The following is a 17,046-nucleotide window of genomic DNA, read 5'->3' as shown; positions in this document are numbered from 1 at the left end:
CTCTCCTCTTAACACACGCGCTCTCCTCTTAACACATGCACTTTCCTCTTAACACATGCACTCTCCTCTTAACACACGCGCTCTCTTCTTAACACACGCGCTCTCCTCTTAACACAAACGCTCTCCTCTTAACACACGCGCTCTCCTCTTAACACAAACGCTCTCCTCTTAACACACGCGCTCTCCTCTTAACACACGCGCTCTCCTCTTAACACACAGGCTCTCCTCTTAACACACGCGCTCTCTTCTTAACACACGCGCTCTCCTCTTAACACACGCGCTCTCTTCTTAACACACGCGCTCTCCTCTTAACACACAGGCTCTCCTCTTAACACACGCGCTCTCTTCTTAACACAAACGCTCTCCTCTTAACACACAATGAATGCCGATAATAACAGCTAACAGGGATTAGGCTACAGAAATAAGTGAAACATCATAAAGCCATGGAGCACACACACACACAAACACACACACACACACACACACACACACACACACACACACACACACACACACACACACACACACACACACACACACACACACACACACACACACACACACACACACACACACATGTAACAGGGTTGGTTATGTTTCCACTTGCCTCTAAAGAAATGTGTATTTGATGTTCAAGCATTCTTATTGGTTAGTTCAACTCTGATGACAATAAGGGGTGTTGTGATTGGCCCCGCTTGCAGATAGGGGGAGATCGCGAACGTCATGTCTTCCCAGTATGAAAATGTGATGCAAGGGGTAGGTCACGTTCTGAATACTGTTTTCTATTTTCTATTTTACAATGTGTACAAGTTTGCTGTACGTTACTGATTTTATACATGTGTGGGTATATGGTACCTATTAGTGATTGAGGGGCTTTCTGGGATGTGCTTTGGCAAATGATTGCTGTAAATAATTGTGTTAGCTAGCATACACTGATGTCATGGTCACATAAGCCATGGCTAACACAGTTGTCTTCATGCTACAGATTTTGCCATCGACAGCCATCAACACTGTTAAGCCCTGCACAACTAACGTGCTGTTTCCTATTTAACAACAGCAGAAATAAATGATGCTCAACTGGGACTACTGGACGAAGTGATTTATTTTGAGAAAACACAACGCATGGAGAGTACATTATACATCTGTTACACACACACACACACACACACACACACACACACACACACACACACACACACACACACACACACACACACACACACACACACACACACACACACACACACACACACACACACACACACACACACACACACACACACACACTTTAAGGCTTGACTCAACAGCCACTTGCATACCAGCATACCAGCTGTTGAGTCAAGCCTTAAAGTGTGTGTGTGTGTGTGTGTGTGTGTGTGTGTGTGTGTGTGTGTGTGTGTGTGTGTGTGTGTGTGTGTGTGTGTGTGTGTGTGTGTGTGTGTGTGTGTGTGTGTGACTTCTAATAATGTGTGATTGCTGATTACATCAATTTAATGCCTGGAACATGACTTCAATCAAAACACAAAATGCTAATGCAGTGTACAGATGGTTGATCTGGAATGATTTCCTTGCCAAACGTCCATTTTTTGTCTGTAAAATTCATTATGCGAGAAATGGTGGTGGAATCGCTTGTATGCGCAATTACTGATATAATAACCATCATGTGGAAGTAAACTTGGAGTCACAGGATGATATGTTGTGTGCTCCTCCCACTACGACTCGGGAAACCATACAGTTTATTAGGCTACAGATTAAATAAGTGATGATGAACGTCACAGGGTGGTGAAAGTGCACGGTGATGAGCTGGATGATCCTTTCCAATACAGTTTTTTGCTATTGCTTACACACTTGTTGTGAAATTTGGCTCATTGTGTCAAAACTCAACACACAAGCCAAATAAGACACAACACTTGGAGATAAACATGTCACTTCTATGTCAAAAAGAAATACTCTGCAATCAAAACCTAACAATCCTTTTTCAAAATGGCATTTTTGCAACAAAATGATACACACATGCCCCATTTGAATTTCTCTTTCAAAGCAGAAACAACACACTGATGTCTTTAGTACCTTTTTCATTTTCTCATACAGGATTCTGTGAAAGATTGTTCCAGTAGGGTACATCTACTCACATTTCAATGAACAGAAAAATAGAAAGGCTTCATAAAAAAATATACACAGCTTATTTTTTTGCCATTGCAGGTTTTTACAACTACAAAAATGTTAGTAAAAGTAGAATTACAGGACAGTAATCAATACAATATGTTACTAAACTCATGGAAACAAAAATAATTACATTAAAATGACAAAAAATAGTATTGTAAGGGATGGGGTGGATGGTTTATGGATCTCGCCTTCTGTTAGGGTCTGGCCACATCACCTCATCCACATGACAAGCAATGTCATCCCTGGCTAGGCAACGGGGAAAATATCACCTTGCCGTATCCAACTCTGGACTGACCCCACCTCAGTGTCGCCGCATGCCTCTTCCATTGCTTGAAGAAAAGGCAGGCGGGAATGTGGTTGGCGGTCATACACTTTCCAACGCCAAGCCGAAAATAATTCCTCAATCGGATTGAGAAATGGGGAGTAAGGGGGCAAGTATACAACTGTGACGTTATTGTGGTTGGTGAACCAGTCCCTGACCAGAGCAGCCCGGTGGAAACCAACATTATCCCAGATGACCACAAACCAGGGCTGCTCTGGTCCGTCCTGTACAGCTGCATTATGTACATCCAGAAATATGATTGTGTGTTGCAGTATTGTAGGGACCCAGGGTGGCATGGTGATGAAGAACTCCTTGCAGACTAATGGTGGCACACAAGGGGATATTTCTCCCGTGCTGCCCAAGGACATTCACAACGGCTCTTTGTCCTATAACATGTCGGCCCTGACGCCTGGTTTTAGCCAGATTGAATCCAGCTTCATCAATGAAAATTAACTCATGAGGCTGTGCAGCTGCATCAAAGTCCAGGACTCTCTGTAACAGAAAATGCATACAGTGTACGTGAATATGTGTAACTCAAAACACAGGACTACAATGTCTACATTTTCACACAAGGATGGGGGTGGGGGGTCGGTTGGGTCAGACACATTCAGTCAAAAATAGAAGCTATAGGCAAGGCTGGTGCCCTCACAGACAACCCCCCCACACCACCCCCAGAATGGTGGCACCTGCCTAGGTCACATACTGCTTGTCTGAATGTATCTATGCAGTGCCATTAGGACACAATCTACTGCCATTACTGTATTACAGTATACTACAGTGACACTTACTTGCACGTAGTCATAGCGAAGGTCTTTGACTCTAACGCTGTTCCTCTCAAACAGAACCCTGTACAGCTGCTTCATCGTAAGTTGGTGTTGACGCAAGATGCAGCAGAGTGTCAACATACTGACACGGTTGATATTATGGAATGTTATGTGATCTGCAATGATTGGCTCTCTGTAACGGTCGTCTTGTGGTGAATGAGCGGACCAAGGCGCAGCGGGTGATGAATACATAGTGAATTTAATAAAGAAAAGAATAACGATGACGAAGCACACTTTAGAAATGACTAAATAACAAAACGAACTAAACAGACCTGAACATGAGAACTACATGAAACGAAGAACGCACAAACAGGAAAAACGAATGCACGAACGAGACAGTACCGTGTGGTGCAACAAAACACAGACACAGCGACAATCACCCACAAACAAACAGTGAGAACAGCCTACCTTAATATGGTTCTCAATCAGAGGAAACGTCAAACACCTGCCTCTAATTGAGAACCATATCAGGCAACACATTAAACCCAACATAGAAACACGTAACATAGATGCCCACCCCAACTCACGCCCTGACCAACTAAACACATACAAAAACAACAGAAAACAGGTCAGGAACGTGACAGAACCCCCCCCCTCAAGGTGCGAACTCCGGGCGCACCCCTAAAACTCAAGGGGAGGGTCTGGGTGGGCATCTGTCCACGGTGGCGGCTCCGGCGCAGGACGAGGACACCACTCCACCATTGTCTTTGTCCCCCTCCTTAGCGTCCCTTGAGTGGCGACCCTCGCCCCCGACCATGGTCCAGGAACCTTCACCAAGGCCCCTCCTAAATATAGACAACTCAGGACAGAGAGGTAGCTCAGGACAGAGAGGTCGCTCAGGACAGAGGGGTAGCTCAGGACAGAGGGGTAGCTCAGGACAGAGGGGTAGCTCAGGACAGAGGGGTAGCTCCGGACAGAAAGGCAGCTCCGGACAGAGAGGTAGCTCCGGACTGAAGGGCAGCTCATGACTGAAGGGCAGCTCCGGACAGAGAGGCAGCTCATGACTGGAGGGCAGCTCATGACTGGAGGGCAGCTCATGACTGGAGGGCAGCTCATGACTGGAGATGGCGCTGGGCAGACGGATGGCTCAGATGGCGCTGGGCAGACGGATGGCTCAGATGGTGCTGGGCAGACGGATGGCTCAGATGGCGCTGGGCAGACGGATGGCTCAAACGGCGCTGGGCAGACGGATGGCTCAAACGGCGCTGGGCAGGCAGGCAGCTCAGACAGCGCTGGGCAGACGAGCAGTGCAGGCGGCGTTGGGCAGACGGCCGACTCTGACCTGCTGAGGCGCACAGTAGGCCTGGTGCGTGGTGCCGGAACTGGTGGTACCGGACTGGAGACACGCACCTCAAGGCTAGTACGGGGAGCAGGAACAGGCACACTGGTTTCTCAAAGCGCACTATAGGCCTGGTGCGTGGTGCCGGAACTGGTGGTACCGGACTGAGGGCACGCACCTCAGGGCGAGTGCGGGGAGAAGGAACAGTGCGTACAGGGCTCTGGAGACGCACAGGAGGCTTTGTGCGTGGTGCCGGAACTGGAGGCACTGGGCTGGAGACACGCACCATAGGGAGAGTGCGTGGAGGAGGAACAGGGCTCTGGAGACGCACCGGAAGCCTGGTGCGTGGTGTAGGCACTGGTGGTACTGGGCTGGGGCGGGAAGGTGGCGCCGGATATACCGGACCGTGCAGGCGTACTGGCTCCCTTGAGCACCGAGCCTGCCCAACCTTACCTGGTTGAATGCTCCCCGTAGCCCGTCCAGTGCGGGGAGGTGGAATAACCCGCAATGGGCTGTGTAGGCGAACCGGGGACACCATGCGTAAGGCTGGTGTCATGTACACCGGCCCAAGGAGACATACTGGAGGCCAGATATGTAGAGCCGGCTTCATGGCACTTGGCTCAATGCTCAAGCTAGCCCGGCCAGTGCGGGGAGGTGGAATAACCCGCACCGGGCTATGCACACGTACAGGAGACACCGTGCACTCTTCCGCATAACACGGTGTCTGCCCGTACTCTCGCTCTCCACGGTAAGCTCGGGGAGTTGGCGCAGGTCTCCTACCTGACTTTGCCACACACCCTTGTAGCCCCCCCCAAGAAATTTTTGGGCTTGACTCACAGGCTTCCGTGCTAGCCGCGTACCCTCATAACGCCGGTTCCTCTCTCCGGTTGCCTCTGCTCTCCTAACTGCCTCCAGCTGTTCCCATGGGAGGCGATCTCTTCCAGCCAGGATCTCCTCCCATGTGTAGCAACCCTTGCCGTCCAAAACTTCCTCCCATGTCCATACCTCCTTCTTGCGCTGTTGCTGCTGCCCGTTAACCCGCTGCTTGATCCTTCGTTGGTGGGTGATTCTGTAACGGTCATCTTGTGGTGAATGAGCGAACCAAGGCGCAGCGGGTGATGAATACATAATGAATTTAATAAAGAAAAGAATAACGATGACGAAGCACACTTTAGAAATTACTAAATAACAAAACGAACTAAACAGACCTGAACATGAGAACTTCATGAAACGAAGAACGCACAAACAGGAAAAACGAATGCACGAACGAGACAGTACCGTGTGGTGCAACAAAACACAGACACAGCGACAATCACCCACAAACAAACAGTGAGAACAGCCTACCTTAATATGGTTCTCAATCAGAGGAAACGTCAAACACCTGCCTCTAATTGAGAACCATATCAGGCAACACATTAAACCCAACATAGAAACACATAACATAGATGCCCACCCCAACTCACGCCCTGACCAACTAAACACATACAAAAACAACAGAAAACAGGTCAGGAACGTGACACTCTCGTAGTTGATGTAGGCGGATGGTGTTGTTTGCCAACACTAGGTTGATAATGGCCAGTTCCTGTTCATGGTGAACAGACATTTCCTTCCACCCTCAGGAGGTAATCTGGCAGTTCTGTAGAAAATGCAAGAATATGATGTCATTGGTTCGGTTCTTTTTTACATACTGTACTATCAACCTGTACACATCAATACAGCACTATACCTATTTTTTTGTTCACTGAGGAGCATAGACTTAATATTGTAGGACTACATTGTATTGTACTGTGATGCAGAATGTGCAACAATTACGTAGGTATAGTCTAATGTAGAAAGTTGAAGACATACAGTTGAAGTCGGAAGTTTACATACACGTGAACCAAATACATTTAAAATCAGTTTTTCCCAATTCCTGACATTTAATCCTAGTAAAAATTCCCTGTCCTAGGCCAGTTGGGATCACCACTTTATTTTAAGAACGTGAAATGTCAGAATAATAGTAGAGAGAATTATTTATTTCAGCTTTTATTTCTTTCATCACATTCCCTGTGGGTCAGAAGTTTACATACACTCAATTAGTATTTGGTAACATTGCCTTTAAATTGTTTAACTTGGGTCAAAGGTTTCGGGTGGCCTTCCACAAGCTTCCCACAATAACTTGGGTGAATTTTGGCCCATTCCTCCTGACAGAGCTGGTGTAACTGAGTCAGGTTTGTAGGCCTGCTTGCTCGCCCACGCTTTTTCAGTTCCTCCCACAAATGTTCTATGGGATTGAGGTCAGGGCTTTGTGATGGCCACTCCAATACCTTGACTTTGTTGTCCTTAAGCCATTTTGCCACAACTTTGGAAGTATGCTTGGGGTCATGGTCCATTTGGAAGACCTATTTGCGACCAAGCTTTAACTTCCTGACTGATGTCTTGAGATGTTGCTTCAATATATCCACATCATTTTCCATCCTCATGATGCCATCTATTTTGTGGAGTGCACCAGTCCCTCCTGCAGCAAAGCACCCCCACAACATGATGCTGCCGCCCCCGTGCTTCACGGTTGGGATGGTGTTCTTCGGCTTGCAAGCCTCCCCCTTTTTCCTCCAAACATAATGATGGTCATTATGGCCATACAGTTCTATTTTTGTTTCATCAGACCAGAGGACATCTCTCCAAAAAGTACAATCTTTGTCCCCATGTGCAGTTGCAAACCGTAGTCTGGCTTTTTTTTTTTTTTGGCGGTGTTGGAGCAGTGGCTTCTTCCTTGCTGAGGGGCCTTTCAGGTTATGTCGATATAGGACTCGTTTTACTGTGGATATGGATACTTTTGTACCTGTTTCCTCCAGCATCTTCACAAGGGCCTTTACTGTTGTTCTGGGATTGATTTGCACTTTTCACACCAAAGTACGTTCATCTCTAGGAGACAGAACTCGTCTCCTTCCTGAGCGGTATGACGGCTGCGTGGTCCCATGGTGTTTATACTTGCATACTATTGTTTGTACAGATGAACGTGGTTTGTACATTTCTCCCAAGGATGAACTAGACTTGTGGACTTGTGGTTGATTTCCTTTGATTTTCCCATGATGTCAAGCAAAGAGGCTCTGAGTTTGAAGGTAGGCCTTGAAATACATCCACAGGTACACCTCCAATTGACTCAAATGATGTCAATTAGCCCATCAAAAGCTTCTAAAGCCATGACATAATTTTCTGGAATTTTCCAAGCTGTTTAAAGACTTAGTGTTTGTAAACTTCTGACCCACTGGAATTGTGATACAGTGAATTATAACTGAAATAATCTGTCTGTAAACAATTGTTGGAAAAATTACTTGTGTCATGCACAAAGTAGATGTCCTAACCGACATGCCAAAACTATAGGAGTGGTTGAAAAACAAGTTTTAATTACTCCAACCTAAGTGCCTGTAAACTTCCGACTTCAACTGTACCTGTTCTCCAGTCTAAATGTCCGTATTGCGACTCCGTGTTGCGACTCAGGTTGGGCTGGACTCAGGTTGGGCTGGACTCAGGTTGGGCTGGACTTAGGTTCGGCTGGACTCTCTGCCCAGCCTCCCTCATCGTCAGGCCATGATTTATGACATGGTCCACCAAAGTGGCCCTAATGTTGTCGGAAATATGTCTCTGTCTATTGCCTGGTCCCGTTCTATGTTCTTGTCCTCGTCCTCCTCCTCCTCCCTCTCTTCCTCTTCCTCTCTCTCAGTGCCTCCATGTTTGCAAAGTTCTCACAAAAGAGGTGATCTTACCTGAGGTCTACTTGTAGTGCTGAGGCTCAGACTAACTGGTGTCATATGACTGTAGAAGTGTTTCATGTGTATGTGGGTGTTGCCAATTTCAGCTATGTTTTGCATTTTGTATAGAAGTATTTTCCCAATGATTGCAAGAGGTTTCATTCTTGAACGAAGTGTCTAATGTAAGAAACAGTGTGTAGTGTTTTGCAAGTGTGTTGCAAGTAAAGTGCAAAGCAGAAAATGTGTTTGCTCTTTTGGTATCTTTGTTAAAGGCATGGTTACAAAAGTTAAGGCTTTGATGCTTTTGTCTAAGCATTCACTTTCAGTGTGTAAGCAATCGGCAAAAACTGTAAATATCGAGGGTCTAATTTTGGTGACATGATGACCGAAAGCTTAGCTGCCATTTGACAATAATAAATCATATTTGGTCCATAATAATGCCATCGTGTAGGCTATAATCTCACTGTATATGTGAGCTGTTGGCTAGAGTGCAGGTACCAAGACCAGAATGGGCACATTCACTATATAATGCAACATGTTTAGTGACAAAACCATCAGCAGAGTTGAAAATGCAGTGGGAAACCAACTGAACTTGTCTTTCTTAGTGTCACGACTTCAACCGAGGCAGGCTCTCCTTCTCGTTCGGGTGGCGCTCGGCGGTCGTCGTCACCGGCCTACTAGCTGCCACTGATTCTTTTTCCTCCCCCTCCTTATGTGTTTATTTGTATCACCTGTGTTCAGTTAAAAAAAGTAGAAGTACTTTTTATATGCACGCACAGCCTGTGATGGACAACAAGTCAATTTGACGGAAACACATCTATGGTGAGAAAATTAGCATAGTGTTTTTATGCAGATTTAGAATATTCACATTAAAATGTATCCCCAATTGGATGGAAACCTAGCTTGTTAAAGGCAATGACAAACGGAAGTCTATAGGAAAAAACACTTGGACAATGGTAAATAATGTATTGTGCCATTTTGGAGTCAAATAAGAATAGAATATGTTTCTAAACACTTCTACATTAACGTGAGTGCTAATTATGGATAGTCCTGAATGAACGGTGAATAATGATAAGTGAGAAATATCAATATTATGCATCTGTAACTTTCTCACTCATCATTAGCCACAATTCATATATTATTTACTATTAATTTCTATTGGGCACAAAATAATCTTAAACACAACCAAAACAAACAGCTAACGTGCTCGGAATATGGGATCAAATACTACATTTTTTACTACTTTAACACACAAATTGGTGAATTTGTCCCAATTCTTTTGGACCCATAAAATGGGGGTCAATGTACAAAAAGTGCTGTCATTGTAACGGTAATCCTCTTCCTCTTCATCCGAGGAGGAGGAGTAGTGATTCGACCAAGGCGCAGCGGGTTGTGAATACATAATTTTAATAAACAAGACGGAAAAAACACGAAACGAAATACACTTGAATGATTAACAAAATAACAAAACGGAATAGACAGACCTGGACATGGAACTTACATAAAACACGAAGAACGCACGAACAGGGAAAATAGACTACACAAAATGACGATGTACAAAAACAAACCGAACAGTCCCGTATGGTGCGACAAACCCTGACACAGGAGACAACCACCCACAACGAACACTGTGAAACAACCTACCTAAATATGACTCTCAATTAGAGGAACGCCAAACACCTGCCTCTAATTAAGAGCCATACCAGGCAACCCTTAAACCAACATAGAAACAGAAAACATAGAATGCCCACCCAAACTCACGTCCTGACCAACTAACACATACAACAAACTAACAGAAATAGGTCAGGAACGTGACATAACCCCCCCCTTAAGGTGCGAACTCCGGGCGCACCAGCACAAAGTCTAGGGGAGGGTCTGGGTGGGCATCTGACCACGGTGGTGGCTTAGGCTCAGGGCGAGGTCCCCACCCCACCATAGTCAATCCCAGCTTACATCTCCCCCTACAAATGACCACCCTCATATTACACCCACTTAATCTTTTGGGTAACATCGAGACAAGGGGCAGCACCGGGACAGAGGGATAGCTCAGGACAGAGGGATAGCTCAGGATAGAGAAGTAGCTCAGGATAGAGGGGCAACTCCGGACTGAAAGGCAGTTCTGGATAAATAGCCGCTCTGGGCTGAGGGACAGCTCATGACTGGCTGACGGCTATGGACGCTCATTGCTGGCTGACGGCTCTGGACGCTCATGGCTGGCTGACGGCTCTGGATGCTCATGGCTGGCTGACGGCTCTGGATGCTCATGGCTGGCTGACGGCTTTGGACGCTCATGGCTGGCTGACGGCTCTGGACGCTCATGGCTGGCTGACGGCTCTGGCAGATCCTGTCTGGTTGACGTCTCTGGCAGATCCTGTCTGGTTGGTGGCTCTGGCAGATCCCGACTGACGAATGGCTCTAGCGGCTCCTGACTGTCTAACGGCTCTGACGGCTCGGGACAGACGGGCGGCTCTAATGGCTCGGGACAGACGGATGGCTCAGACGGCGCTGGGGAGACGGATGGCTCAGATGGTGCTGCGGAGACGGATGGCTCAGACTGATCCTGTCTGGAGGAAGGCTCTGTAGGCTCATGGCAGACGGACAGTTCAGGCGCCGTTGGGCAGACGGCAGACTCTGGCCGGCTGAGACGCACTGTAGGCCTGGTGCGTGGTGCCGGAACTGGAGGCACCGGACTGGAGACACGCACTTCAAGCCTAGTGCGGGGAGCAGGGACAGGGCACACTGAACTCTCAAAACGTACTATATGCCTGGTGCGTGGTACCGGCACTGTTGGCACCGGGCTGAGTGCACGCACATCAGGACGAGTACGGGGAGAAGGAACAGTGTGTACAGGGCTCTGGAGACGCACAGGTGGCTTAGTGCGAGGTGCCGGAACTGGAGGCACTGGACTGGAGACACGCACCATAGGGAGAGTGCGTGGAGGAGGAACAGGGCTCTGGAAACGCACTGGAAGCCTGGTGCGTGGTGTAGGCACTGGTGGTACTGGGCTGGGGCGGGGAGGTAGCGCCGGAAATACCTGACCGTGCAGGCGTATTGGCTCCCTTGAGCACCGAGCCTGCCCAACCTTACCTGGCTGAATGCTCCCCGTCGCCCGACCAGTGCGGGGAGGTGGAATAACCCGCACCGGGCTATGTAGGCGAACCGGGGACACCATGCGTAAGGCTGGTGCCATGTAAGCCGGCCCGAAGAGACGTACTGGTGGCCAGATATGTAGGGCCGGCTTCATGACATTTGGCTCAATGTCCAATCTAGCCCTACCAGTACGGGGAGGTGGAATAACCCGCACTGAGCTATGCACACGTACAGGAGACACAGTGCGCTCTATTGCGTAACACGGTGTCTGCCCGTACTCCCGCTCTCCACGGTTAGCCTGGGAAGTGGGCGCAGGTCTCCTACCTGCCCTTGGCCCACTACCTCTTAGCCACCCCCCAAGAAATTTTTGGGCAGTACTCACGGGCTTTTCGGGCTTCCGTGCTAGATGCGTCCCCTCATAACACTGGTTCCTCCAGCTGTTCCCATGGGCGGTGATTTACTCCAACTTTAGCCCATGGTCCCTTTCCTTCTATGATTTCCTCCCAAGACCAGAAATCCTGTTTCGTGCGCTGTCTGTTTACCCGCTGCTTGATCCGGGTTTGGTGGGTGGTTCTGTAACAATCCTCTTCCTCTTCATCCGAGGAGGAGGAGTAGTGATTCGACCAAGGCGCAGCGGGTTGTGAATACCTAATTTTAATAAACAAGACGGAAAAAACACGAAACGAAATACACTTGAATGATTAACAAAATAACAAAACGGAATAGACAGACCTGGACATGGAACTTACATAAAACACGAAGAACGCACGAACAGGGAAAATAGACTACACAAAATGACGATGTACAAAAACAAACCGAACAGTCCCGTATGGTGTGACAAACACTGACACAGGAGACAACCACCCACAACGAACACTGTGAAACAACCTACCTAAATATGACTCTCAATTAGAGGAACGCCAAACACCTGCCTCTAATTAAGAGCCATACCAGGCAACCCTTAAACCAACATAGAAACAGAAAACATAGAATGCCCACCCAAACTCACGTCCTGACCAACTAACACATACAACAAACTAACAGAAATAGGTCAGGAACGTGACAGTCATTTCTAAACGGTTCCCTCAAATTAAAGCTGACAGTCTGCACCTTAACCTCATAGAGATTGTAGTACAAAGAAAAAAATGTCCCAATACCTTTGGAGCTCACTGTACGTGGTAAAACTCCTTGACTGATCTTCAGGTTCAAGTCTTGAAATGATATCACACAGCAGTCAAATGTACTACACAAGCTGTATTCCTCCATTAATTATAATCCACATAATAATTATTTTCCTTCTGTAGCAACTGGCTCAAATGAAGATCCTACATCTGTAGAAGGAAACAATCTGAGAAATGGAGACTATATATGGCTGGCAGGTTTATTATGCAGGTACTAGGCTATACATAAGTGATTATGCAACACACTCACCCTCTCACACAGACATGTACACACCTTGACACATGGGCCTACAAGCATTCAGCCCAGTATCTCTGGCAGTCTTGAATAGGAGCAACATTAACTAGGTTGAAGGTCTCTTCCTCTGGCTAAATGACATCGTCCATTGGAAAACTGAAGCTTTCCATATCAGCAAACAGATTGGAATACATGACCACAGACTAGCATAGCACAGCTAGCATTACACAAGTCTTACCACACCGCATAAAGCCCAGCATAGCACAGCTAACATTACACAAGCCTTACCACACCACATAAAGAGTAGCAAAGCACAGCTAGCATTACACAAGCCTTACCACACTACATACAGCCTACCATAGCACAGCTAACATTAGACAAGCCTTACCACACTACATACAGCCTAGCATAGCACAGCTAACATTAGACAAGCCTTACCACACTACATATAGCCTAGCATAGCACAGCTAACATTACACAAGCTTTACCACACCGCATAAAGCCTGGCATAGCACAGCTAGCATTACACAAGCCTTACCACACTACATACAGCCTACCATAGCACAACTAACATTAGACAAGCCTTACCACACTACATACAGCCTAGCATAGCACAGCTAGCATTACACAAGCCTTACCACACTACATACAGCCTAGCATAGCACACAGCTAGCGTTACACAAGCCTTTATTATTTTGTGTATCTTGCATTTTACTAGGCCATTAGCTATCTTTTAATTACCGCTTAATGTGTTTTTACCGGTTTTTGAAAGTTTTTTTTAATGGTTGCTCACAATGTAAAGCACTTTGTAATTTCTGTCTGTAAATGAACATCGCTCTACTTACTATTAGTGTAATTATTATTGTTATTATCATTATTAGCATAGCATAGCTAGCATTACACTAACCTAGCACATGAGTTCCTCTTCTTAATAGGAAAGGCGAAGAGGAAAGCGATCTCACCACAGCAGGCACTGCTGCCAGTTACTGGGCGCCCTGAGGGCTACGTTACATCACTACCTGTCGCTGTGCCACCACGGCTCATCCTGCTGATATTAACAAGTGTTAATGTGTTGCAATGGCCTGGTATCGCTGTCGGGACATATGTACCCTGCCTGCCTGCCTTTCTGCTTGCCTGCCCCACTGCCAACCACACACACACGCACGTGCACAGGTGTACACACACACACACAAAAACACGCCTGTCGTGCCCTGAGTTAAACTGTTAGTGCTGAGTGAGTGGAATGCCAGGGTCTGTGGCCATCAGGGAGAGAGAGCGCGAGAGAGGCAGAGAGACAGAGTGGGAGAGCAAGAGGGAGAGAGACAGAGAGGGGGGAGAGGGAGGGAGAGAGACAGAGAACGGGAGATGAGGAGGGGGAGGGAGAGAGACAGAGAGAGGGAGAGAGTGGAGAGGGGGGAAGGGAGGGAGAGTGAGACAGAGAGAGAGGGAGAGAGAGAGAGACAGAGAGAGAGCGTGGAAAGGTGGGAGGGAGAGACATAGAGACAGGGGCAAGGAGAGGGAAAGAGACAAAGAATGGGAGAGGGGAATAGAGAGGGGTAGGAAGAGAAGGAGGAAGAGAGACAAAGACAGAGACAGGGAGAGGGAGAGAGGTGGGAGTGGAGGAGAGGAGAGGGAGAGAGGGGAAGAGGGAGGGAGAGAGACAGAGACAGTGAGAGGGAGAGGGAGAGGGAGAGCGAGGGGGAGGGGAGAGGAGGATAGAAGAGAAGAGGGAGAGAGGGGGAGGGAGAGGGAGAGCCGGAGGGGGGGGGGGGCATGTAAAGGGAGAGGGAGAAAGACTGGAAACAAGCGCCCATAGAGGGTGGTAATAACACACACACACACACACACACACACACACACACACACACACACACACACACACACACACACACACACACACACACACACACACACACACACACACACACACACACACACACACACACACACACACACACACACACACACACACAACGTGTCTCCCTACACACACCCATCTCTTGGGACAGCTCCAGCCATTCCAATTATTCCAAATGATCCCAAGAACCCTCCCCTTCCTATCCATCCTCTCCATCCTCCCACCACAGACAGTGATGGTTATTTTAATTGCCACCACAGGCAGCTTTGACTTCATGAGCATGATCTAACAGCTATCGCCGCTAATGACTATAATACCAAGGAGACAATGGGGCGAGCGAAGGGGGGGCTGACACTACTGTAATGGTTGTGTGTCTACATGGAGCACCACAGTGACAACACAGTGCCATTCAACATGTAGAGCAATGGGCCACAGCTGCTAGCCTGCTGCTGCTAACTATTTAGGAGCTAGCATGCGAACAAAGTAAAGAATCAAGTCACAACTGAATAAACCACAAAGTACCTATGCTGTCAATGGTTCTGAGAAGCGTACAGCTTTAGCTTCCTCTGGGTGATAACTCAACAAGCTTTAAAGAAACCAAACAAATACTAGCTGCAACATAATAATATATGTTATCTCCTTCTAAATGGTGCGAAGCCCCTTGAGAAACTTAATGACTAAGGGGAGAGAGAGCAGTGGTGCTTGGAATGACTTCTTCACACACATTAGTGTGATGGCGCTGGCTGTAAGAGTTGCAGCAGAGTGTTGATGTGTTATGACCCCCCCACTCCTCCACACACCCAGGTCCAAAGAGGTCATATGGAGTTCAATTGCAAGATAAACATTCGTGAAGAGGGCACGACAAAACCTATTCCCTTTCAGGAGACTGAAAAGATTTGGCATGGGTCCTCAGATCCTCAAAAGGTTCTACAGCTGCACCATCGAGAGCATCCTGACTGGTTGCATCACTGCCTGGTATGGCAACTGCTCTGCCTCCGACCGCAAGGCACTACGGAGGGTAGTGCGTACAGCCCAGTACATCAACGGGGCCAAGCTTCCTGCCATTGTCACGTTCTGACCTTAGTTCCTTTTTTATGTCTTTATTTTAGTTTGGTCAGGGCGTGAGTTGGGGCATTCTATGTTTTGTAGTCTAGGTTTTGTATTTCTGTGTTTGGCCTGGTATGGTTCTCAATCAGAGGCAGCTGTCGATTGTTGTCTCTGATTGAGAATCATACTTAGGTAGCCTGTTTCCCACTATGGGTTGTGGGTAGTTGTTTTCTGTGTCTGTGTTTTTCCATACAGAACTGTTTCAGTCTCGTTCATTCTCTTTTGTTGTTTTGTCATTCAGTGTTCAGTTGGCTTTCATTAAAATGGACACTTACCACGCTGCACATTGGTCCGATCTTTCATACTCATCATCAGACGAGGACGAGTACCGTTACAGCCATCCAGGACCTTTATACCGGGCGGTGTCAGAGGAAGGCCCTAAAAATTGTCAAAGACTCCAGCCACCCTAGTCATAGACTAGGGTGAGTCATAATCACCCCATAAGGCTACCAAAATAGACATTGACATTTGGGGGGACTGATTTGTTATGGGGTTGCCTAACTCTCCCCCGGGCCCCTGTAATCTGAACCACTACCAATTGTGTAGCACCCACCTGGGTGATGCCAGGCGGCCATTTTGCTCCAAAAAGTTCACCACCATACCTACAAATGTACTGAATTCCCAGTTTACATTCAGGATTAGGCCTGCTCTTCTTTTCCACAGATGAGGCCGTGGTTCTATTCTCATTTTAGCCAAGGCAGTGCTGCTATGGCTAGCAATACCATACGAGACATCTGGAGCTCTCCAAGTCTGATGTTGTAGACATAACAGGGTCACAGCGGATAATCAATTATGTCTCTGTGTTATCCCTTCTGTCAAAACGGTGGGGGGATGAATATAAAATGGCTGTTGTGGCTATTGAGAATAGAATCCTGTGGGACTGTGTGCACCGCTGAGCTCAGGGAGGTTGGCAGCCAGACCTTGAAAACCATCATTACAGTTGAAGGGGGTGGGTAATTCAGTGAAGAAGAGGGGGCCGATTTTAAAACATATTGAAAGATTAATTCAACACAATATAATCTCAGAGGTCCGGTGCAGGAACTCGACCTTCGGGGATTGGAGATCCGTTCCTGACAAGGACAAGGATATGTGAATGTATCCACAGTGAGCACTTTGGTGCTGGTTTTTCTTATGAGGCTCCTGTGCCTCTATCTGTCCTCCTGACAAACCTCCACTGGGCCTGTGACCAAGCCTGTGGCAATAAAACTATTCAAACACTTTGAAACAACTTTTACATACTCCGGAATGGACGT

General features: G+C 47.4%; 1 protein-coding gene across 4 annotated transcripts; it reads right to left on the bottom strand.

Moving 5' to 3' along the window:
- Nucleotides 1-1,426: 1,426 nt before the first annotated feature.
- Nucleotides 1,427-13,996, bottom strand: LOC129864966 (uncharacterized). Of its 4 annotated transcripts, none has more exons than XR_008761294.1 (2): nt 11,795-13,996; nt 1,427-2,980 (listed from the first exon to the last, which is right to left on the bottom strand). XR_008761294.1 is itself a non-coding variant. In XM_055937320.1 (2 exons), the coding sequence occupies exon 2, from the start codon at nt 11,564-11,566 to the stop codon at nt 10,493-10,495; it is 1,074 nt and encodes a 357-aa protein (XP_055793295.1). In that variant the 5' UTR covers nt 11,567-12,060; nt 12,570-13,996; the 3' UTR covers nt 1,427-10,492. The 4 variants fall into 4 exon arrangements, 2 of the variants coding, with proteins under 2 accessions (XP_055793295.1, XP_055793296.1); XR_008761293.1 differs by having other exon boundaries at nt 3,277-13,995; XM_055937320.1 differs by having other exon boundaries at nt 1,427-12,060; nt 12,570-13,996.
- Between the last annotated feature and the right edge of the window lie 3,050 nt (nt 13,997-17,046).

Source organism: Salvelinus fontinalis, chromosome 11, assembly GCF_029448725.1.
Source record: "Salvelinus fontinalis isolate EN_2023a chromosome 11, ASM2944872v1, whole genome shotgun sequence".
In the NCBI taxonomy this organism is placed as follows: domain Eukaryota; kingdom Metazoa; phylum Chordata; class Actinopteri; order Salmoniformes; family Salmonidae; genus Salvelinus; species Salvelinus fontinalis.
Note: the sequence above shows the minus strand (reverse complement) of the source record. Positions and strands in the feature narration are given on the sequence as shown.

What these genes read in the sequence shown, in the direction of transcription:
- LOC129864966 (XM_055937320.1), bottom strand. Translation starts at nt 11,566, where the DNA reads ATGAAGCCGGCCCTACATATCTGGCCACCAGTACGTCTCTTCGGGCCG.